The sequence below is a fragment of the Mesocricetus auratus genome, unplaced genomic scaffold (assembly GCF_017639785.1).
Source record: "Mesocricetus auratus isolate SY011 unplaced genomic scaffold, BCM_Maur_2.0 Super-Scaffold_100676, whole genome shotgun sequence".
Lineage (NCBI taxonomy): Eukaryota > Metazoa > Chordata > Mammalia > Rodentia > Cricetidae > Mesocricetus > Mesocricetus auratus.
This window is the reverse complement of record NW_024429266.1, coordinates 168,875,318-168,898,208: the sequence shown is the minus strand read 5'-3', so window position 1 is coordinate 168,898,208 and position 22,891 is coordinate 168,875,318. Positions and strand designations below refer to the sequence as shown.

The 22,891-nt window shown below is 42.1% G+C and overlaps 1 protein-coding gene across 9 annotated transcripts in view; it reads right to left on the bottom strand.

Moving 5' to 3' along the window:
• Positions 1-22,891, bottom strand: part of Itpr1 (inositol 1,4,5-trisphosphate receptor type 1) — a 343,520-nt gene that overhangs the window by 195,872 nt on the left and 124,757 nt on the right. For 6 of the 9 annotated variants that reach the window (XM_021224857.2, XM_013110375.3, XM_005066174.4 and 3 more), the window contains 8 exons: positions 18,010-18,096; positions 15,465-15,623; positions 12,943-13,041; positions 11,471-11,554; positions 11,222-11,368; positions 5,911-6,006; positions 4,319-4,363; positions 675-829 (listed from right to left, as the gene is read on the bottom strand). In XM_021224857.2, the coding sequence (XP_021080516.1) occupies positions 675-829; positions 4,319-4,363; positions 5,911-6,006; positions 11,222-11,368; positions 11,471-11,554; positions 12,943-13,041; positions 15,465-15,623; positions 18,010-18,096 (872 nt within the window). The remainder of the gene's footprint in view (positions 1-674; positions 830-4,318; positions 4,364-5,910; positions 6,007-11,221; positions 11,369-11,470; positions 11,555-12,942; positions 13,042-15,464; positions 15,624-18,009; positions 18,097-22,891) is intronic. The other 3 variants (XM_005066176.4, XM_005066177.4, XM_005066179.4) reach the window with 1 other exon arrangement.

The window sequence follows — 22,891 nt, the reverse complement described above, 5'->3', positions numbered from 1 at the left end:
AAGGGACAGGAATAGCAATGAGCACAAGTCAAGGATCCTGAATTTTGACAGCAGACACATGAGGGGTGACATTCTAGTTTCCTATTCCTCCTTAGGCTAAGCAGGAAAGTGACAAAGCAGACACAACAAAACACAAAGACACACAGATACAGGCTTGTGCACTCATCTTCCCTGCAGTTCTAGGGACTCAAACGCAAGTCCTTCAGCTTGGATGCCAATCACGCTACCCCGTGTGCCATCTCCAAAGCCCCAATGAAGTACTTTGAAATACAGAAGTATTATGTCTATGTGTATGTGCACTTGCATGAGAGTATTGTAGAATGTGAATTCAGTGCCCACAGAGGCTAGGATAGAATCAAATCCCAAAGAACTGGAGTAACAGACAATTGTGAGTCACCAGGTGTGTGCTAGGAACCAAACCTGGGTTCTCTGTGCTCTTAACCCATGAGCCATCTCTCCAGCCTCATAAATACAGTACTTTTTATCCAACCACTAAGAACTTACCATTGATGAGCCACACATAACTCAATGTCATGTTGCAGCCATTCCAAATTCACCAACTCCTGCAAAAGTGCTTCAAGAAAAGGGCCATGATCCTTTGCATTCTAAGGAACACATCCATGCCATTAAGACCAGCCCTGATTCTCTTGGAATAAGGAATTTTAAAATCATACCTTGGGACAAGGCTGTCACCTCCACGAAGTGTAGTGGGATCTAGCTCAAAGATGGAGGAGATGTCGTTGCCTTCAGGCACGGAGACCAGAGAGTATACCATTTTTTCTTGGGCATTTCTCAACCTACTCCTAGATGCGTCCTGATCAGGGTCCACCTGAGAACAAAAGGTATCAAGTGAGGAGCTCTGTATGTAAAAGCCTCACTTACATCATTCCACAGTCCACAGGAAGAGAGGAGAAACAACAGTGAGTGTCAGCAGCTGGCAGGAGAAGGACCACAGTTTCAGAGTAGACCTACAAGGTGACCATTGGCCACTTGACCTAAAACCGACTTCTTTGTGTTGTCATACAAAATGTTCAAACACTGTGAAGGGACAACAGCAGAGTTTATGGAAAGAGCTATGGGAAACAAAGACCTTCATTCCATGTAGCCACACCCATCTGCAACCGCTGGAGAGCAGAGATGCGCTTGAATAAACTTGGCCTGTGAGACTAGTTATTTGTGGTGGCACTAATCTACAACAATGGTTGTCTACCAAAAATATGACACAAGCGCTTCCTAGGAGAAGGAATAAAATAAACCCATCCAAATGCCCCTGTGTAGCAATTCCAGTATAGTTCCACAAGTCACTCTAGCCCTGAAGAACACACTGGTTGTTGAATGCTGCTGATGACAAAGCAAAGGGCTACTCATGCGACAGTGGGATTTGACTGAAATGAAAGAAAATCCTTCACAGTAAAGCCTGATGAGCAATGATGAAGGTTCCTGGGCAGCTCTAAGGACACATTCTCATCTGCAAAGCAAAGCCCATGTGCCAGAGATGTTAGCAAGTGGGCTTATCTGAATGCCTGCTCAGACAGGCTCTGCTTCTCTTTCAGCACAGTGACCACACTTCAATGCTTTTCAGTGCCTGATCACATGCCCTGCATCTGCCAGGAAAACATGATTTCCTCATCCCAGACTTGCTTCCCTGTGACTGAAACATCACCTCCTGCTCAAAGACAGCACCAGGAATACACAGCAATCAAGAACAGGAAGTCAAGTCAAAGGAAAAGGAAACAACATGAGAAAACTCAGCTGTACAATAAATAAATTACAAACAAAAAATAAACGAATAAATAAATGTTCTATTGGCCTTATAAAGATCTCTAATCTCAGCTAACAGGGCTACTGGAGAGGCTAGAGCTGGTGAGAGTTGTGGTGGTACTTGACTGCAAGAGTTCAAGACCAGCCTAGACAACATAGCAAGACCCTGTCTTAAAAAAAAAGCACAAATAAACATCCAACTAAGAAGTTCTCTTAATACCCTATATATCAACAAATCTGAGGCCTTTTATTCTCTCTCTGCTAAAGTAACATCTGGAGCAAGAACACTCTGCCTTTGGTTCAGGACAGAAAACTTGAACATCTCTTCAAACTTTTGCCATCTGAAGTGTCCCATACACACTCTCAACACAAAGTCTGAACCAGCTATAACTCAGGGCTTGGAAACAGGCAGTGACAGTTGAGAGACTGCAGCAGATCTGGAGGAAAACTGTGACTTCAATAAGCTTTCTCTATCTAGCCAAAAAAGCCAGAAGCAGAGTCCTCAGTTTACAGTCAGCATACGCCACCTAGTGGGAAGAAAGAGCAGCAGAGAACAAGCCTCAGGTTGGCCTTTTACTCTCTCTGGGACTGATTCTATGAGCAGCACACAGCTAGTTAGGTCTAACTTGTCATTGATGCATTTCACTTCAGGAAAAGCAAGAGCAGGTGAGAAAAGGATGTTTTTACCTAGGCTTATATGACTAGATTCCCATTCTCACTCCCAAGCTAAAGCAGCACTGAAGAAAGCAGGACCCTCTCAAAGCCAATACTTGTCTATGGAAACCAATGCTGTGCTTCCAGCCTATTGGACACAAGTGAAACTCTCTCTACACACGCATCCTCCATGTGAAGACTCAAGTCCCAGCAACTGTGGGACCATCAGTGCAATGCCATCTTGATCTACATCCACCCTGCTGGTGTATCACTGGCACGGAGAAATACCAGACTCAGAAAGACCTCTAGATAACATGATAGGACCACCCACCAAGGCCTTTCCCAACTCTTACGAATTCAAGATGACCTGCTGGATATGAACACTAAAAAGTCCCTACTGATCTTGTGCAACCTGAACTGTTGCTTGTTCAGCTGAGGAAAGTGAGGCTCAGGGAAGGAGAGTTACTTGTTTGTGGTCACACAGCTTGTCAGCCTGATATTCAAATGAAGCTCTGTCTTTCTTCCCTCCTTACTGGGCTTGTGATCACAGCACTCTATTTTACCCTGAGAATTACTGTCTTCCTTCATACACAGAGCCCAAAGGAGCAGTGCCAACTTCCATAGACCAATGGTTCACCAGGCCATCTTCTTCCCATTAAATGGGCCATGGCTTGATATTCGTGCCAAGGGTCAGACTGCCTCAATGACACCTCAGCTGGCAGCACTAGGCCACACATGGCAGTTCCCTCTCTAAAGTAAAGAATGCCTGAGAAGAAATGTCAAACAAGAAAATAAAACCAGGCCTAGGAGACAGACTAGCAGGAAACTGGATTAGGTCTGTTTCCCAAGCTGGATTAGCCTTGGAGGATAAGCTTTCCAAATGCTTGCAGAAGTAAAGGTGACAGGAAGGCAAGGGGAAGGAGAAGATGAGGCCGAGGCATCCTGTCGGGCACAGAGAGGAGGAGATGGCTCTAGAAAGTCGATGTAAGTTACATCCAGAAGTCCTCAGCCATGATGCTTTCCAAGTCAACCTTCTGCTGAAACATAACTAGAAGGTTGACCATTAACACAGGATCCACGCAACTTCATTTGCAGTTATCTCCACCTCACTTCCCCTCTTTGCCATTTCAAATTTTACTAGAAAAACAAGTACCCTAGACTACTTACAATACCGACCACTGAGAACAGCACATGCACTCACATGTCAACAGACAGCAACTGTCTGGCATTTTGTTGGTTTGAATTCAGCATAATCAAGCACTCTATAAATAGAACCATTTTGTGGATGTCCTTATATCTATGAAACATGACCACTGCCTTCTTCGGCCCCTAGCTGGGTACACTTGTACCCCAAACATACAAAGATGACTATCACTTGGTCATGATTTCTCTAAAGCTAAATCCATTTTGCATAGAAATTCCGAATCACATGAGAACCTAAAGCCCATTTCTGACTTTGTAAAAAACAAGGTTAGAGGTTAGCCACCTGACTGTTCCATCTGAGGTCAAAGGATACTATTCACTATCACTTCAAAAATCTAGATGAGTCACACGTCAAGGTCAACAGCACTAAGGCAATTGTTTGTAAGAGGCCAACTTTCACAAGGACCAAGGCCATCTCCCACCCAGAAATATTTCAAGAAATACTTATGTACTTCTCCAGCTTAGAGGAGGAGACTATTGACTGAATATACAGGAAAGCATCAAAACCAGCAGGGCCTAGACCAATCAGGCCACAGGAGGACATGACTTCCTTTAGGAGAAGCACTGAACAAGATCTTATTGAAGGTAGTCTAAGCCTTCCCCTTCCCCAACACGCAAAAGTCACTTTCTTAAATGGGGCTCCAGGTTATTTGGCCTCAGCCTACCAGACAAAGACACGAAGGCTCTTGCCTATACTTACTGAGGGCTGAAACTCCAGGCATTCTTCCTCAAAGTCAGGGTCTACCTGATGAAAAAGAATCATTAGGAAATTAAAACATCCATTGCTTTCTCAAGGACCAGGGCCCACCTGCAGGAGTCGTCACTATCTGCAGCCATCCTTGAACTTGTCCCTTCCCTCTATTTACAGAACCAGCATGCCACAACAATGACACAAGTCACACACTTACAACACACACAGAATACTCCACCAGTCACTAATGTATAGACAAGGAAAACACAACAAATTCACTAGGAGAGCAATAGGAAAGGCCTAAAATAAAGATAATGTCAACACACAGTCCTTGATAACCCTGCTTACTTTTAGATAAAGAAACAGGAGGCCTCTAGAAAGAGCTACATTTACCTTAAGACACAACAGGTAAGACGACCACCCTTAATCTTTAATCACATAATCAAAGGTTTTCAAAGCTGTTTAGAGGGGTCTCTTCCTAAGACTCCATTTTAAATGTCAACTTAGACTTCTTCATGTGTGGTTCTTAAATATTTCAAAATGATCAATTGGTTCAAGTATCAGATACTCCAGGTATTTTACATATTTAGATTCCAAATTCCTAGGGTCAGTGGCAGAAGCACTATTGTACCTATATAAATCCTTGAAAATCCTAAGCCAGTGGTACCAGACAACTGTGGGGTCTTTTGATGTACTACTAGAATCTGAATATGATTATGTGTACATCTTCTATCAGATCAGGGGTAAAACTCAACATCTTTTGCACAGCAGGATGCTCCTTAATTTAATATAAAAATAAAAATGGAAATTCCTCCTATCTTTCAACACTAAGTCTTTCTTTCCTCATAAAGCTTTCAAAAGCTAGATATGGTGGCCCACACTTGAGAGTCTCAGTGCCTGGAAGGCTGAGGCATGAGGATAGATAATTTAAAGGCAGCCTGGGATGCAGAGCAAGACCATGACTCAAAAAGATAATTTGGGAGCCTGGCACATAGGGGCACATGTCTTTAATCCCAGCACTTGGGAGACTGAGGTAAGTGGATCTCTGTGAGTTAGAGGTCAGTAATTTCCAAGTCAGCCAGAGCTACATAGTGAGTCCTCGACTTAAAAAAAAAAAGTTAATTTGACCCCTAATAGTCTTATAAAATGACAACACCCATGTCTCCTCCTAAAGCCCCAATTTCTCTCTGAAATTCTCTAGTTCTCCATGCACTTCAATGTTTCTGACTTTATATACCAGTGTACTGTGCAGACAAGTAAGTATCAGGCACTTGTGTTCAGAGTTGGGGTGGTAAGTAAGCAAGGCAGAGTACGACAACAAAACAGAAAAATCACCCTACAAACCTAGATTGACATCATTTTCTAACTTCCTTTCTCCCTACTTCTTGATTAGTACGCCCCTGTCAAGTCCCGTAGTGTGTCGCCATTTGTGACTTTCCTGTTCTACAGAAACGAGATAGAAGAAAACAGAAAGGCAGAAGGGAAAGCACGGTGGCTGAGTGCTCCCTGGGGCTTCCAGGCATCCAGCAGCTATAGGTGAGTGAAGAAAGATAATCACAGTGAATACAATTTCCAAGAGAAATCCATGTACATCTATTTACCTCTGCTGCCAAGTAGTGCCCTGTAGCCAGGTGTTTAAACCTGAAGAGGCTGTTCCAGTACCCAGCTCCACCCCGACACGGGTCATGCTGGACTACCTGCAAGAGGAAAGACAGTTAATTGGTGCGGAACAACTGTCAGCCCACACAGATGGTACTGAACTGGAGACATCACAAAGCACAGTTTACTAGTGGTATTTTCAAGCTGATGGGTGAGGTAGGGGGTCCAGCAGGCTTCAAGATGGAACATCTCAATTTAGAGAAACAGAATCATTAAAATGATGTTTCTCCACAGAAGAGGCTATCTCCTAGTTAACATGCAATGGTTGTAATAACAGCTGCAATGCTATTTAGATCTTCTGCCTTAATACTAATGAAGTATAAGACTCCTTTGCTGCATTCACACATGCACGCATTCATCTTGTGTTTGCACATATTCGGGCCAGAGGTTGACTTCAGGTATCTTGCTCCGTTGCTATCCCTGAATCTAGAGTCTTCCATTTTGGCTAGACTGGCTGGCCAGCAAGCACCTGGGAATCTGCCTGTCTGTACTCTCCTAATGCTGAGGTTAGGGTATGTGCCACTACACCCAGCTCTTATGTGGAAGTAGGAGTCCAAACCCACAGCAAGTGCTGAGCCATTTCCCTTACCCTGGGAATAAAGATTCTGAAATTCATCCACAAAATGCACAGGTTGATAAAATGGAATTTCGGAGGTCGGTCCCATACACGTACGTGTGTGCTGCAACACACTTGCAGACTATGCTTTGAAATGTGAGAGTGAGGAGAGTCAGAGGCAATTTACCATGAAACTTTTGGCGTCTACCATGATAGTACGACAGACATATGTAACTACTGTGCCATGACATACAGATGGTATCACCACAGCGAAAGAGAAAACTGGGAAGGATTATGAAACAAAATACTATAAATTTTATAGGGCTAATAGTTGCACAGCCCCATGAATCTACTAGAAATTATTGAATTGTACACTTTTCAGTGTGAATATGAAATGTATGAATTTCATTACAATAAAGCGGTTAATTAAAAGCAGGAGAAACAGTTTTAAAGGAAGATAAAACAAAGGTATTTTCACACAAATGGGAATATAAACAATTTGTCCATGGCAGACTCTAACTGCAAGGAACAAGAAGAGTTCTTCTGAAGAAAGAAATCCTTGATATAAAGTTGGATCTCTGTGAAAGAACACAGAGCTTAGAATGGTAATTATACAAGGAAATATGGAAGACCTCTGTGTGGTCCTGCCTATACATCTTTGATATAAGCAAGTGCTTCCCTGGGTGTCCAATGTTTTGACTTCTCTGAGCCACACTATGCAAGGTTACACGGGCATACATATGCTTTTATGTAGGTCTAAGAGCCACTAGTTAGACACATCTGGGAGCAAGGCAAATAATAAAATGAAGTGATATTTATGATCCACATGAAAACAAAATATATAACCATAGCAACCCAAAGAATAGTAGGAAGGAAACTATTATAACACATGACTATCACAACATGTTAACTAAAGCTGGGTGGCTATGCCAATACATAATAAGAATCTCAAGAGTTCCTTTAATATTTTTAAACTTTATTTTATTTTGTATATAGGGGTGTTTTTTTTTGCCTGATTGCATTTCTGAGCACCATATGTATACAATGTCTGGGGAGAGGGGTAGCTGCAGAAGGGTATCAGAATCCCTGGGAATGGAGTTACAGATCATTGGTAGCTGCCTTGCAGGTATAGAGAATTGAACTTGGTTCGTTCATGCTCCTCTCTCAAGCGCCTCTAGATCTATTTTTTTAATCCATAAAATACATGGTGTTGTTTTCCTTCTTTGATTTTGAAGGAACACTTAAGTGTCAGTAAGGCAGAAAACAACTTAAAGAAAGAATAAACATTTTCATAGGAAATTGAGAAAAAATAAAAATAAAAACCTGGCAGGAGACAGCTCTTAATGGAGTAAGAAACTGATAGCTGGTTGTCCTCAGAGGAAAAAAAGGAAAATGCTCTCCAGTGGACTTTCAGGTTCAATCCCTTTGGAAAGCTAGCATCTTTTATTCATCTCAATCCACTTTGAATGAGTAAGGCTTTGTAAACTGCATACGGCCCTGGAGCGAGACACCCTGACTTCTGTAGGCTTACACATTTCCTTCAACTTATGCTCAAGCAGGGAGAAAATCTGTTTACAAACTATCAACTATGCAAAAATATCCTGTCCACTGAAAAACGGCTCAGTGGAAGTGGTTAAGACAAGGAAATGAAGGTCTGTTTTTCTTCTACTTCCCAGATACTCAGTTCTGCCCTCCTTTGCATCTACCACTCCATGTTAACCTGGGGAGACAGCTGCTACCTGCCTCCCTCCTCTCCTGCTTCCTTCACTGGTTCACCCCCACTCCCTGACTTCCTCTTCCTGCCTCCTCCTTCCTCCACTTTCTTCTCCCTCTAACACTCCTTTTGAAGGCAAAGAAAGCAAACAAACAAAGAAAAACTCACTAGGGTGGGAACAAGGAGCGTATCAGTGACCCAAGACGAAGTTGTCGCTCTCAGAGAGTTTAGAATCTAACTGATTGACTGGCCATAAACAAATGTAAACAACAGCCAAAGAACAAATGCTACAGATGTGGAGAGGAGAAGGCAAAGAAAACACAGTGAGAAGCTCATCAAAACAAACAAAAAAGGTAGTGGATGGATGCACAGATGGGCAGACAGACAGAAACCCAGGCGCCTTTTCATCATAGCAACTGCAGCAAATTATCTTCACGATGCCAAAATGAGCCTATTTCTTCATCCAGGTAAAAGAAAAACAAACAAACAACAACAACAAACAAACAGGATTTTGAAATGGGCAAAGTATTTGAACAGACCCTTTCCAGGAAAGAGGCACAGACAAAGAACACTAGCATCAGCACCACCACAGGGAGTGGAGGCCCAAAGGCCACAAGAAGCATAGCCCTCACATCTATTTCAATGGTTAACATGGAAAAGAATGATCCAGATTGAACACTCATGACTGAAAATTTGAAGAAATGACAAATTTTCTGCACTGCCGGCAGAAATATATTCTTTGCACTTAGGAAAACAGTTGGGAAAATTCATTCTTGGCCTCAGTTTTGTTTTTGTTTTGTTTTGTGTCAGGATCTCTACAGTCAGCCCAGCTTGACCCTGAACTCACAGTAATCCTTGGCTCCCAGATGCTGGAAATAGAGGAAGGTCACCTCACCTGGATTCGGGCTGGCAATTTGTTATAATGTTAAATGTATATGCAATATAGGCTCCAGGTATTCCACTTGTATGCATGTGAACACATGAAAGCTTTTGCCTAAGCACAAATGGCCCTGAAGCTTTATTTATAACAACTCCCCAATTAGAAACCACTCAAATGTCAACAACAAACGGCAGATCTGCAAGCTGGGTAGGATGTGGATAACAGAACATCACGAGGCAAGACTAAGAATACAACGACACATTAAGTGAGGACTGCCTGGTCTAAGGCTGCTCTGTGATATTCAAGAAGAGGAGATATCCAGGAGAAAATGGGGAGTGCTTAGAACATGCTGAAGGACCTCTGAGGGTCTATTCTTCTGATTCTTGGTCCGGGTGCTAGCTCCTTGGCTGAGGAGGCATGTAAACAAACAGAACTTTTTGTCTATGACTTGGGCATTTTGTTATATTTGTCTTGATTTTGATCAAGATATGACATAATCAAGGTCAGAAGGAAGGAGAAGGGAGAAAGTTGACAAAGTAGAGACAGAAATGCAGCCACTCAGAGCGAGATTTTGAGTAGAGAGGACAGCTCAGCCTTTCTTCATGCTCTTAATATCTCTACAACCAAACATTCAAATAGTTTTTTTCTTGGTATTATAAGCCTATTCCTCAAAACAGAATTAGCACCTTCAGTAAGCAGCATGCTGACCATGCTGTTACTCAAGACACCTTTCCACACTTCTTCCCTGCCTGTGAGTGACATCCAAATGCCCTGCAGCCTTGAAAGGTGCAATTTGAGGCTCTGGTCTCCAATGAGCTCATTTGCCCATGTCCACACTGTGTTGCCTCCAAAGCCAGGTGAGGCACTATTATGCCAAGGCTGTCTTGTATTATGTTCCCAGTTCCAAGGCTTTCCCTTAAATGACATGACCTACCCCACTTACCTCCCTTCCAAAATTCAGATCATCTAGTAAATACAAGCTCACATGCTAACTCTTTCAATCTTTGAAATTATTTGACAATTGAATGCATGCATATATTTCATTCTGTTTACTACCTCCACCTGCCTCTCTTATCTACACCTACCTTCACTCTCAACTCTCACCCCTCCCCTATACCTTCCCCTTTCCAAGATCATGGCTTTCAGTTTTTATTTTGTGACACATTTTACTCAGAGCCTTTTGTGTGACTAGTGGATTGAGACTATCCATTGCCATTTAAGAATCTTAATCCTCACTGAATGAGTCCATCCTCACTAAAACCTCTATCTAGAGCACATGGAGTAAATACCCATCCTACTATAAGGATGCTTAATTCTCTCCTTTTTAACTTACTTTTTGAGAATTTCATGCACGAGTACTGAAATTACATGATTTCTTTTCACCTTCTAAGTCCTCTCTTGCTCCTCTACTCTTTTCAAATCCATGGCCTCTTATTTATTATTGTTATTAGTATTATTACTATTTGAACTTGCTGAGTTAATTCAATGTTGCACAAAGGTATAAATGCTTAGAGATTGATTACTTAGGATTGGGTAACCAACCTATCAGGGGGTCTGTCCTTAGAGAAGGCAATTCCTCTCTCTGTAGTCACTAACACCCTGTAGTTCTTGGGGTGTGGCCTTCTGAGGTTCACTTTCAACCAAAAAGGCAGGTGAACTGGTATCATTTCCTTCAGGTCTTGCTTAGATAATCATATTGTTCAGATTGCATGGATGTAGCTTCCCTGTCATATATAGAAGACACTATCTCACACCTTAATTTGGGTCCCAACACCATTGTGGGAGTCACGTATTTATCAATGTCAGGTGGATTATTTGTTTGAACAATATTGTGACAGATAAACAAGCAAGAGAAAGGGGGAAAACACAAAAGGAGAAAAAGTCATTTCTGGTGACTCTGGGAAAGAATATATAGATGCTATTTTTCATAAGGCCATGCAAGATTCATCTGGTATGCCATAGCACGCTTGCTTTCCTGGGCCTCCTCTACTTGTTTTTTATAAATACTTGGAAACACATCTGCAGAGAGGCTTACATCTAAACTCTAGCACACACATCCCCAGTCCCACCACTGCCTCTCCTGACCCACAGCCTACTCCTTACCTCCACCTCCCACAGGGCTTTGGAACTGGTGGCTGATGTGGCTGACTGTCGGCCGGTTGTCCTGAGGAAGACATGCTGCTTCTTCCTGTGCTCATCACATGTGAGAAACTTCTCTTGCTCAGCATGGAAGAGCCTCACCACATCGCCCTGTACGTCAGTGCAAGATGAGAGTAAGGGGAAAATGAGTTCGAAAACACAATCAACCTACTGTCCTGAGAAGGGCAGAGTGCCAAAAAGCATCCAACTTACTCCCTTTAAGATGTCATCTTTGTTATCACTCCATTTCATGAAAAGGACTATTTTCCAGCTTGTGTTGCAGTTGACAGAGTTGACCTAGAAAACCAATCAAAGTTAATTATTCACGTAACTCCTAGAATAACTATGTCATCCAGTCCTGAAGTTCCTCACTGTAGCCAGGAAGGCCAGCTGGACTTCAGTACAAATATCCTGTTATAGCTGTACTGTCCCTGAACAGTCATGTGTCAGAATATATAATCCCCAGCTGGGGGAGCTGTTTTCGCAGAACTTGGAACCTTTAAGAGAGGGGACCTAGCTGTGGGAAGTAAGTCTCTAGAGCAGAAAGCTGTGAGGCTTAGGCCTGGCCTAGCCCCGCCACCCCTCCCCCACTTCCTGTTCTATGGCAGTATGCACAGCCTAAGACTGTTTAAGCTGCTCCATTCCCGTCACCATGTCCTCCTGCCATACCTGGGAACCACAATAAACCCTTAGTTGCTTCTTTTCAGGTACTTCGTCTGGGCAATGAGAAAAGTAACTAGTAGACCCTGCAGACTGGCACCATTGAGAACAAAGAACCTGAAAAGTCATCTGCAGAGTAAGAAATGTCGGGTAACAAATGGTTTATTTGTACCCATCACTACACATGCTCCAAATCCGACTTGAAAGTTCAAGCTCTGGTTTCCTCCTGCCCCTTTTGTAATGCTATGTTCCTTTCCTCCCAGTCTCTGGTTCTACAGCCACAAACATAAAGGCTATGTGAAATCAAATATTTATATGATGTAACGACATACCAAGAAATGAGTCCAGTGCATGCATTTGAAAATGTTAATGGTCATTATTATCAGCACGAGCCCTCATTTGTACAATCACTATTTCCCAGGCACAGAGCTATGGCATATTAATACCATCTCGCTTAATCCTCAGCAGTACACTAGGAAGCTCTACCATCCTTTCAGACTAGGGAGGTACAGAGAGATTAAGTAACTCATCTATGGTTCCAGAGCTCGGGAACCATAAACTGAGATTTGAGTTCACATCTTTCTCAATCTAAGTTCATATTCTCTCCATGAGAGACATTCTATCATAATGTGAGAGACTTAGCAAGCAGGGCTGTGCATGGCCTATAATGTCACCACCTCCTTAGAATTATAAAAGACACCCTACTTAAGGAGTCAAATTAGGAAACTGTGCCCCTATAGCTAGTATCAGTAAAAACTGGCAAAAGGAATTTTCAAGTTTAACAAATTAGAGAGTGATTCTTCAGTGATGCAAAGTTTACCAAACTCACCACCCATGCACTGACCTACAAAACCTCATGCTACTGAACTGATGGCCTTGAGCTGTTCCCCTGCAGAATAGCCAAAGTGTCCTGAGATGCTGCTGAAGTCACACACAGTGCACACACACCCTGGTCTCACAAGGCCTGCTCCTGTGGCACAACCTCATCCATATACCAGGATGCCAACTTTTTCAGATGTCCTTACCTCATTGCAGCCTGGATTATCCACCAGTTGATGGCTGCTGGCATGTAGAGGCTGGCCAGCATTGACGGGGTTCAAGACTACCTTGTCACCTATGACCACCTGGAAAGAGAGGAGCAACGCAGCTTTTCACAGGGGGATTGAGATTGCACAGGCGCTGCTGCACAGCTCTGGGAGTCCATCTCAGCCCGTATCAGCTTTTAAAGGCTGACCATACAAGTGCGGTTTGTGTTCTGAAAGAAGGCTGAGGCTGAATTTCAATGCACAACTGTTGCTGGTTATACTTTAATATTTTGCAAGTTGACCCAGAGCAGTATAAACAGGTTTTTTGGTATTCGGTTGAAACCCTTATATAAATAAGCTCGACTCAGATTAGGGGAAAGCAGCATACTATTTTGAGTGGTCATTATGTTTGAAAGAATGAAGTCATAGTCATGTTCCTAGAGCAATGATCTTCAGAATTGTGACTACAACGTAAGGAAATCTATTTTCTAATGCCATTCTTCTATATGTGGCAATAAACAGCTTTTCCATTTTTGAAGGTTTATTTTTATTTTGTGTGTATATGTGAGTATCTACCTTGTCTGTGTGTACCATGTGTGTTCTGTTCCCATGGAGGACAGAAAGGGCTTCAGACTCCCTGCTATGGGAGTTACAGGCCATGCCTTCAGCCTCCAGCAATAGACACTTAAATATAATGTTCAATAACTGAAACAAATGTCTCTGACCAGAAACCCACACGTACCCTATATAGCTTGATACTTTCTACTCTGACCTACTATCTAAACTGACACTCTTAAACCACTGAAGTATGAACAGGACAAACCCTATAGAAAGAGGAACACAATTTTATAAAAGTTATTCATGTTATGGTCTCAAAAAAGTCAAAAGTTAACAAAAGACTACTTTTTTAAAAGTTATTCATGTTATAGTCTCAACTAAGTCAAAGGTTAACAGATTAAATGACAGAAAAACAGAGTTTACTGAAAACAAAACACAGAACCCGGATCATTTTGTGTGTGTGTGTGTGTGTGTGTCTATATGTCTGTGTGTATGATGCATTTGTGTGTGCATGTGGAGGCCTGACAAAGATGTAGGACATGCTGCATATTTTTCTACCTTATCTCCTTGAGATACGTTCTCTTGAGGAACCTAAGTTCTCTTTCTCAGTGAGGTTGGCTGTCTAGTGAGTTAGAGCACTCACCTGTTCTGCTCTCCCAATGCTGGGGTTAAAGGCACACACAGCCAAGCCTGGCTTTTATGTGTCTACTGGGGATTTGAACTCAGCTACTCATGCTTATACAGCATGCCACCTCCCCAACCCCTGCATTTTCTTTTCATGGTGGGAGTAGAAGGGAAAAAAACAAAGGGATGTCTGTTTTCCTGCAAGGTAAAACTCACATATTCTGAGAATGGTACATTTTGAAAAAAATGTGTGGCTCTATTTTCTACAAACTGAAATGAATCTAAGTTCACTAAAAGAACTTGTGGATCAATATTCACTGTATGTCAGCAGCAAGAGAGAAACTTGCTATTGTTATATGATAAACATACAAACACAAAATATTTAAACTGACCACAGCCTATACACTTAAATGGCATTACTAAAAATGGTAAAACCTAGGTTTTTTTGTTTTGTTTTGTTTTGTTTTTGGTGTAGGGGTTGAGACAAGGTTTCTCTGTGTAGTCCTGGCTATTCTGGGACTTACTTCTGTAGACCTGGCTGGCTATGAACTCACAGAGATCTGCCTGCCTCTGCCTCCCAAGTGCTGGGATTTACCTACCACCCAGCTCAAAAACTAGTTTTAAATGAAGAGTAGGTATTTCTAGAACACTCCACGCTGCTTAAGGTGCCAGTTTCTTTTTTGGTTTTCTTCCCCACTTAAGAATCTATTTTAGAACCGTAACAAGGTCAAGTACATAGCCGATAGCATTTAAACATATTCACCGTTAAGTATGTGCCCACATAATGACTAATTTAACTAACAAATATCTGAAGTGTTTTCGGTTGCTTTGAAAAGGGATTCCTGTGACTCTGTATTGTCCAGAACCCCAGGACAGGAGCCTACAGCAGCAGCAGTGGGAGATGGAGAGGCTGCCCTGCTTATTGACACAGGAATTATGGGGTGAGCACACAATCCACTCCCATTCCCTACTAAGGCTATTGATTTTCCACTTTCTGCCCTTCAGTATTTCCAAAATAGCTGGACATTTCTGTTGCACTCATGGAAATGGAATGGCAAGGGATCCTCAACCAGGATATTAATTCAGGGTAGCTGTTTTCATGGTAAAAATCACTGAGGTAATAGGATTTTTTCAGAGGCCCAGTAGGAAAAACATAGCGACTGTATTTAGGTCACACTTCTCTTCTCATTTCCTTGTTTCCCAAACACTAGTTTCCATAGCAATCGGAACTCTTCTTATGCCTGTGGCTCCAATGCTAACCTTCTCTAGTTGAACCTCAAGCACAGTGAGGGCTGGAGGCACGGCATGGAGCACTTGCCTGGTGGGGAAGCCACACTTACACTGTCTCCAATGGAGCGCAGCTTGTAGAATGGTTGAATGTAAAACCAGGACCCTTCATTTCCAGCCTCGTCTAGTGTCACTCTCATGGCATTCTTCTCTAGCAGGGCCGGAAGTCTCTTATTCACAGTCAGGTATTTATTGCTTTTCAGATGCAGGAGCTAGAAATTCATCAAGAGAATAGGGTAGAACGAGTCTGTGAGTTCTCTGCCATTGCTCTGTTGGTCATGTAAAACACTCATCAAACATGAGAAGCAGGAGAAACACAAAGTGCCTAATGCCGGGAACAACAAGAAAAGGAACAGTGAAGGGAGGCAGAGAAGAGGGCAGGACAAAAGGAAAAATTGTTTGCCTTATTTACCAACATGGCCTTGGATGAGATAGATAATGCAGAAACCAATCTTGCCATCATCTGGAAGCTGCTAGAGAGGCATGGTATTACCCTTGTGGGTAAGGGCTAAGGAACTGTGGTCTAGTTACTGATACCAGTGGGGAATGAAGGAAGGTAATTTTGTCTACAGGCAACAGTCTGATTTAAAAGATGATCCCACTGAGGACAGTTACTCCTTGTGAAGAACAGAGTGACCCTGGACATCTACCTCCAATTCTCCAGGAGAGAAGATCCAGGTGGGAAAGTCTGTCTAATCATCTGAACCAGTAAGTATTACTAAGGTTTCCCATGTTGACACATAAATGAGAAAACAGGAACACAAAGCTTCTCGGTCCCTAGAAAAGAAAGGCCAGCTTGTGTCTCTACTGCAGCTGCCATATCTCCTGTTCCCATGGTAACACTCAAGCACCCTGAGGAGGCCAACAAATCTCCTGACTGGGTTGAGGAGAGTGGAGGCATAACCTGTGAAATTTGTGAATCCTGGATAGCCTGTGGCCAAGAGAAACAGGAGACCATAATGTCCTTCCAGGCCCTTGAAACTCCCTTGGTGAATGGTCTCTAATCCTCCTCACCTTCCCACAGGTGAGCTCAAGGCCTGAGACCAGAAATAAAACCACCCTAGAAGAAGATACCATTACCATTGGTTGGCATGTGGTTCTTGAAACCTCAGAGGACTAGAATGCATTAGCTGTCAGCATCCCCAATGGTCTTCCTTCATCCTTGTTTCCAGTTCTGCAGTCTAACCGAGTGTCTTCTCTTCTACTCTGAGCCTCAGAGGACTGGCCTAGCTTGATAACAGGATGGAACTTCACAAGGGCAGGTAGAAGTAATAACTAGTCTCCCAAAAGCTTTCAAGAGCTTTTAATAAGGCCTAACCCAGGTAACCATTTAATCGAAAAGCATTACCCAGGAATGGTGACCCCCATACCTGTAATCCTAGCACTCAAGAGGCCAAAGAAGGAAGAGGACCCAATGCCAGCCTGGGCTATGTAGTAAGATCATGGAAATCCTGGGTAACTTAGCAAGACTCTAAGTCAACTTTTGTAAGCCCCATTTAAAAGCAAAATCACAGAAAGACTATTTTTATAAATTTTTAGTAGTTTTCTTTTCATATTTATCGTTAGCACTGCCCTATACTTAATAGCAATAAAAACAGGAAGAAATTCCCTTCTAATTAGTAGTTTACAAGGTCAGCAAAAACAGAAGCAGATAGCCTAATAGACAGAGTACTCAAAAACTGTGACTATTGTCTTTGTGTGTGGGTTCAAATGATCTGGAAACTGGGTCCAGTAAGCTGGTCCTGGGCACTGTGATTCCCTCATGTTCTTCTCCAAGACTGGCTCGATCTGATCAGAACCTTCTGGGAAAGCCTTGTGGAAGCCTCGTTTGAACTGTGTCATCTCCATTGCAGGTTCAAGGGCACAGAGGTAACCCAGATGACCATAAAATATGTCAACAATTGTGAAATACTTTTCATTAGTTAAAAAAATTATAGAAAAGGAAGATATATAAATAAAAGTTTTGTGAAGTAATCCCAATGCTTGAACTATAGAGGTAGAAGGATCAAGAATTGAGGGTTAATTCTGCTACATGGTGAGCATGAGCCCAGCCTGCGCTGAATGAAATCTTGTACATACATACATACATACATACATACATACATATATACATACATACATACATGTGTATGTATGCACATGCGCACACACACGCACATTCATGAGTGTGCAAAGAACTTTGATTTTCTTTGGCAAATAGCACTTGAACAAAAGCTAAGATTTACAGGGCATTAAATTGATTTTCACTAAACGCAAAGAACTCCCAAGCATTATAAATTAGGCAAAACCATTACAATTAGGGACCGCTTGGGGCATGGTGTTTCCCATTTGAGCCATCTGCACACAAGTGATCACCAATCAGCTGAGAAGGGAAATGCTTACACCATGGCACAATCCAATAAAATGCCCAAGTCATATAACAAGAAACATGAAGGGATTGTTACTGCTTGCTTGTTGCTGTTTAGGTTGTTTTCAATAAAGTAGCTGCCTCTATTGGAGCCCCACTGCTAAGGAAATGGCATGCCCATCGGAGGAAGTTGCGTCCTCAGTTTCTTTGTCATGCTTCAGCTCCAGAAGAGAAGGGCAGCCTGCACTTACCTGGATCACATTGCCATACTGGATCACGGTTCCCAGCAATTTCCTGTTTTCTGTCTCATTCTGCTTCTTTTCCAAGTCTGCAGCGTGCTGTAACAAGGACAAGGAAGACTGGTCGGTCACAGACAGCAAATGGGCTCTGTTCTTCTGCAGCAGTACAGAACCGCTGTCACCAGAACCACAGACAAGCAAATCCCTGGGTACAGCCTGCGGCTCTCCCAAATGAGCCAGGAGCCTGCAAAGCTCATTTAGCTTATGCACTGGCTTATGCCTTAGCTTTCAGGGCCTTTGGGGTGTATTTTAAATGAGCTTTTACTTCAGGGAAGTCATGGGCATTTGACTTGTGGCAAACTAGTCAAGAGCACGTATATATATTTTAACAATAGAGGAAGGCCAGAAAGGGTTTTGATACCTCTTGTGATTTGCAAATATTCTTTAAGGCTTTAGAATAAAATAAAATTGAATTGAAAAGCCCATTTATGACAGCATGTGGTTTTGGGAACTTCACTTTATTACAAAACATTTATGAGCTTCTTTCTTATTTGTAAAACCAGGATAAAAATGGTACCTACACTCATATAAATTATCTTCCAAAGTGGCTACTTCCTGTACCATAAGTGGCCTATTATTACTGTCAAATATTTATTCGTCATAATTTCTCTAATTTTTGTGTAGCTCCTTAAAAGGAAGATGATTACCCCATTTTAAAACAAGAAACAGTGAAATCTAAAGGTTTGGTCAACATCACACAGCTAATTGGATGCTGGGCTCCGGTAAACTATTTTCTCTATTGTATATAACAAATTTTGCTTAATTTCAGTTTTAGTTTTAAATCATGCATTTATTAAATGACAGTGCTAATCTGCACATGTGATTTGGGTTAAATTTGTAATTTACAGAGTTACAAGTAAGGCTGGGAACATTACCATTCAAGTCTGGCATGCTTGGAAATGTGATAAGTCCAGATAGAAGGTACAAGAAGGGGCTCCTGGGGCCACCACCATGAACAGCTTTCTCTTATTCTTTTATCTAAGCAGGAGCAATATGCCAATAGGGAATTACTGACATCATAGACAATAAGTAGACCATCATTCAAGCCCACTACCTATCTTAAAATACCACACAGAATCTGCTGGAAGGTGACAGCCCAATGACCAGTAATGTATTAAGGCTTCAGAAGTATTTGTTTGCCATTCTTACAATGTCTCTTCTTCTCTTCAGGCAAGACACTACCAGTTTCCAATGGGTTCCCTTTTTACAGCAAGCACACCCATTTTCACAGGACCTAACACTAGGTCCACAAAGTTAGGATGAAACATTATCATCCGGTTAGGTCGACATGTTAGCAAACCCCAGTTGATGTTCTTACCACAAAAGGGAACTCTCAAGCATTAACAAACTACTTATAAATATTACAGAAGATTATGAAAGATACATCATAAGCATTTAATAATTTTTTAATTAATTTTATACTTACTTGTTGTAAATTAGGGATAAAACCCAGGGCTTCACACATGCTGGGCAAATGATTTACCACGAAGTTATATCCCCAGTCTTTCAATATAATAACTGTGGTAGCTGGAATAGCAATGACCCCCATAGGCTCATAGATTTGAAAGCTTGGTCACTGGGGAGCAGCACTACTTGACAGAGATTAGGAGGTCTGGTCTTGGAGTAGGAAATATTGTTGGAGGAAGTCTTTCACTGGGAGGTGGGCTTTCTGTTTTCAAAGGATCAAGATAGGCCCAGTGTCCCTTTCTTTCTCTGATTGCTACCTGCTGTTCCATATAGAATTCTCAGCTATTTTCTAGCACCATGCCTGCCTGCAAGTTGTCATGCTTCCTTCCATGGTAACAGTAGTCATGTGTCTCTTTACAGCAATAGGACACTGATTAAGACAGATATTGATACCATGGACTGATACCAATCCAATGCTGTGATAGGACTGACCATGCTTTTGTTAAGAGGAATGTGGACTTTGGGATGTTGGATTAGGAAAGCATTGAGGTTTAGTGGGTCATACTATGAGGAGGATGGAAGACAGTAATGCTGAAGGTGATTTGAACTGTGGCGGCCCTGCTCAAGAGACTTAGAGGTGAAGAATGTTAGTATGTGGCCTAGAGATGATTCTTGTGATATTTTGGTGAAGAATGTGGCTGTTTTCTGCCCTTGTCCAAAAAATATGCCTGAGGCTAAATTGAAGAGTTTGGATTAACAGTGTTGGCAAAGGTGATTTCAAAACACCTTAGTATTGATTGTGCCCTTGGTTATTAGTGGCTTGTCTTATGCAGATCTATAATGAAAAGGAGCAAGCTGGGCAAGGAAAAATACAAAATGTAGAGTTTGAGGAAAAAGGGGGAACCAAGAAGTATAATGGAGCCAAACCCTGTGTTCAAGGAGATAAACAGATTAAAGACAAGCCTGATGCTAAATGAAATAAATGGAGTGGTGAACTCAGGGCAAGACCCCACACAGTTAAACTTACAATGTTCAAGGCCAGCCTGGTCTACTGAGTGAGTTCCAGGACAACCAAGCTTAGTCAGTGAAGAAACCCATGGAAAACAGAAAGCTAGTGAAATGTAATTGAAAGAGGGGGCCATGTTCTAGCACCAGGAAGCAGAAGAGTTTGGCAGCTTTGGCCATGTGATTCTGGCTTTAGAGTCAAGGATAAAAGAAAGAGGTATGGAATCTCCCTTTGCAGCTAAGTAAAGCTGTGGCAGTCAAGTGTGTGTCATGAGTGTCCCTGAATGGAAACTCAAAAAGGCCATTCTGTGAATCTATGAAGTTGTGAAGGTAAAGCCTGGATTGTCCTGGAGACCCCCAAACAATGGAGATGCCAGAATCATGAGACAGCAGCCAAGGAAAGTTACAGACTTGGTTTAGAACTAGCCCAAGAAAGACAGGTGTGTCACAGTCCACAAAGCTCAAAGGAGTTGGAGATGTGAAGAGCACGTTGACATTAGACAAGGAGATTCAGAGTTTGGAGTTTGCCCTGATGTTTTTTTTTTTTTTTTTTTTTTTTGTTCTTGCTTTGGTCTAGTATTTCCTTACTAAGCTCCCTTTACTCCATTTTGGAATGGTAATGCATATCCTGTGCCATTTTATGTTGCTTTTTGATTTTCAATTTACAGAGGGTTACAGTTAAGATAGTGCCCTAAGTCTTAGAAGAGACCTTGAACTTTGGACTTTTAAACAGTGTTGAGACTGTTACAGATGATAGGAACTTTTGAAGTTGAATTGAATGCAGTTTTGCATTATGATACAGCTACAAGCCAGTGAGGGTCAGAAAATGGAATATGGTGGTTTGAATAGGAATGCCCCCCATAGGCCCACAGGTTTGTATGCTTGGTCATTAGGGAGTGGTACTACTTCATAGGGATTAGGAAGTTTAACCTTCTTGGAGTAGGTGTGGCCTTGTTGGAGGAAGTGTGTTATCGGGGCATGATCTTTGGATTTTCAAGGGCCAAAGACAGGCCCAGTCAGTGTCTGTCTCTCTCTGTGTCTGTCTCTCTCTGTGTTTGTCTCTTTCTCTCTCTCTCTTTCTCTGTCTCTCTGCCTGCCTGCTTTCCTGGCAGATGCTGCCAACAGAGATGTAGAACTCTCAGTGACTTCTCCAGTACAATCTCTGCCTGCATCCTGCCATGCTTCCCACCATGATGATAATTTATTAAACCTCTGGACTATAAGTAAGCCCCAGTTAAATGCTTTCCTTTATAAGAGTTGCTGTGGTCATGGTGTCTCTTCACAGCAATATTACATTAACTAAGACAATAATTTAATCATTAATTTTAGGGACAAGATTCTAAAACTAAAAAGGTTTTGAAGATGATTTTAAAACAAGACTCAGGTGGGCTAGGTCAAATTCTTAATGATTCCTACAAGTTCAGCATCTTCTCTAGTTCTACCTGTGGTGCATGTGATGTAGAAAGGTGACCGTTGGAAAAAATTAAAAGAAGAATTTCCAATTCACAAACACAACAATGTGAACAAAGATAACGACCTGCCTATCAGTGGGAATCCCTGCCAGGTAGCCATGTGCATAGCAGCACAATGAGGAGTCTAGTCCATTCACCCCCCCCCTCTCTCTCTCATGAGATACCAGTCTTCTAATGTCTCTAATACAAAGATAAAGCCACACAATTCCAGTCATACCCAGCAATAATGCCTTGCAGACAATATAGCAACACTCAGTATCCATGATGACCTCTGTACAGGTCTTCAGCCCTACCCCCACCCCATCCTTGGTCTCCCAATTTCTACCATGTATTTCATACACTCTTGAGCTCTCTGTAGTCCCCACAGGTAGTGTTCCAAACCAAACAATGGCCTGGATTCATTTGGAATGCGAGTTTACACTTTGTACAGAGTGACTTGTTCTTTCTACTAAGCTGTTCTCAGCTAATACTGAGTGGAAATTCAAGAAGGGAAAAATGTCAAAGTGAGAAATGGATTGAGAAAAATAAAATATTTTCCAAAATAAAACAAAAACAAACCAGCCCCCAAGCAAATAGAGCTTTTCTATGCCCAAAACATCACACTAGTGAGCTCCATGTTTACAGAATTCTTGAGCAGCACTTCTTCGACTCAAATGATTTTAAAATGGAAAATTCTCATAGACCTTTTCTTATTCCCAAGAAATTCCAAAAGCCTCCGTTTAAGCCCTATGAGCCTAAAATATAAGTCCCTGTGCTGGCTGGAAGGAGCCTCAGTTGAGGAAATGCCTCTATAAGATCTCGCTTTAGACCAGATTAATTAGTGATTGATGGGGGAGGGCACAGCCCATTGTGGGTAGTTTCACCCCTGGGTTGGTGGTCCTGGGTTCTATAAGAAAGAAGGCTGAGAAAGCCAGGGGGAGTAAGTCAGTAAGCAGCATCCCTCCATGGTC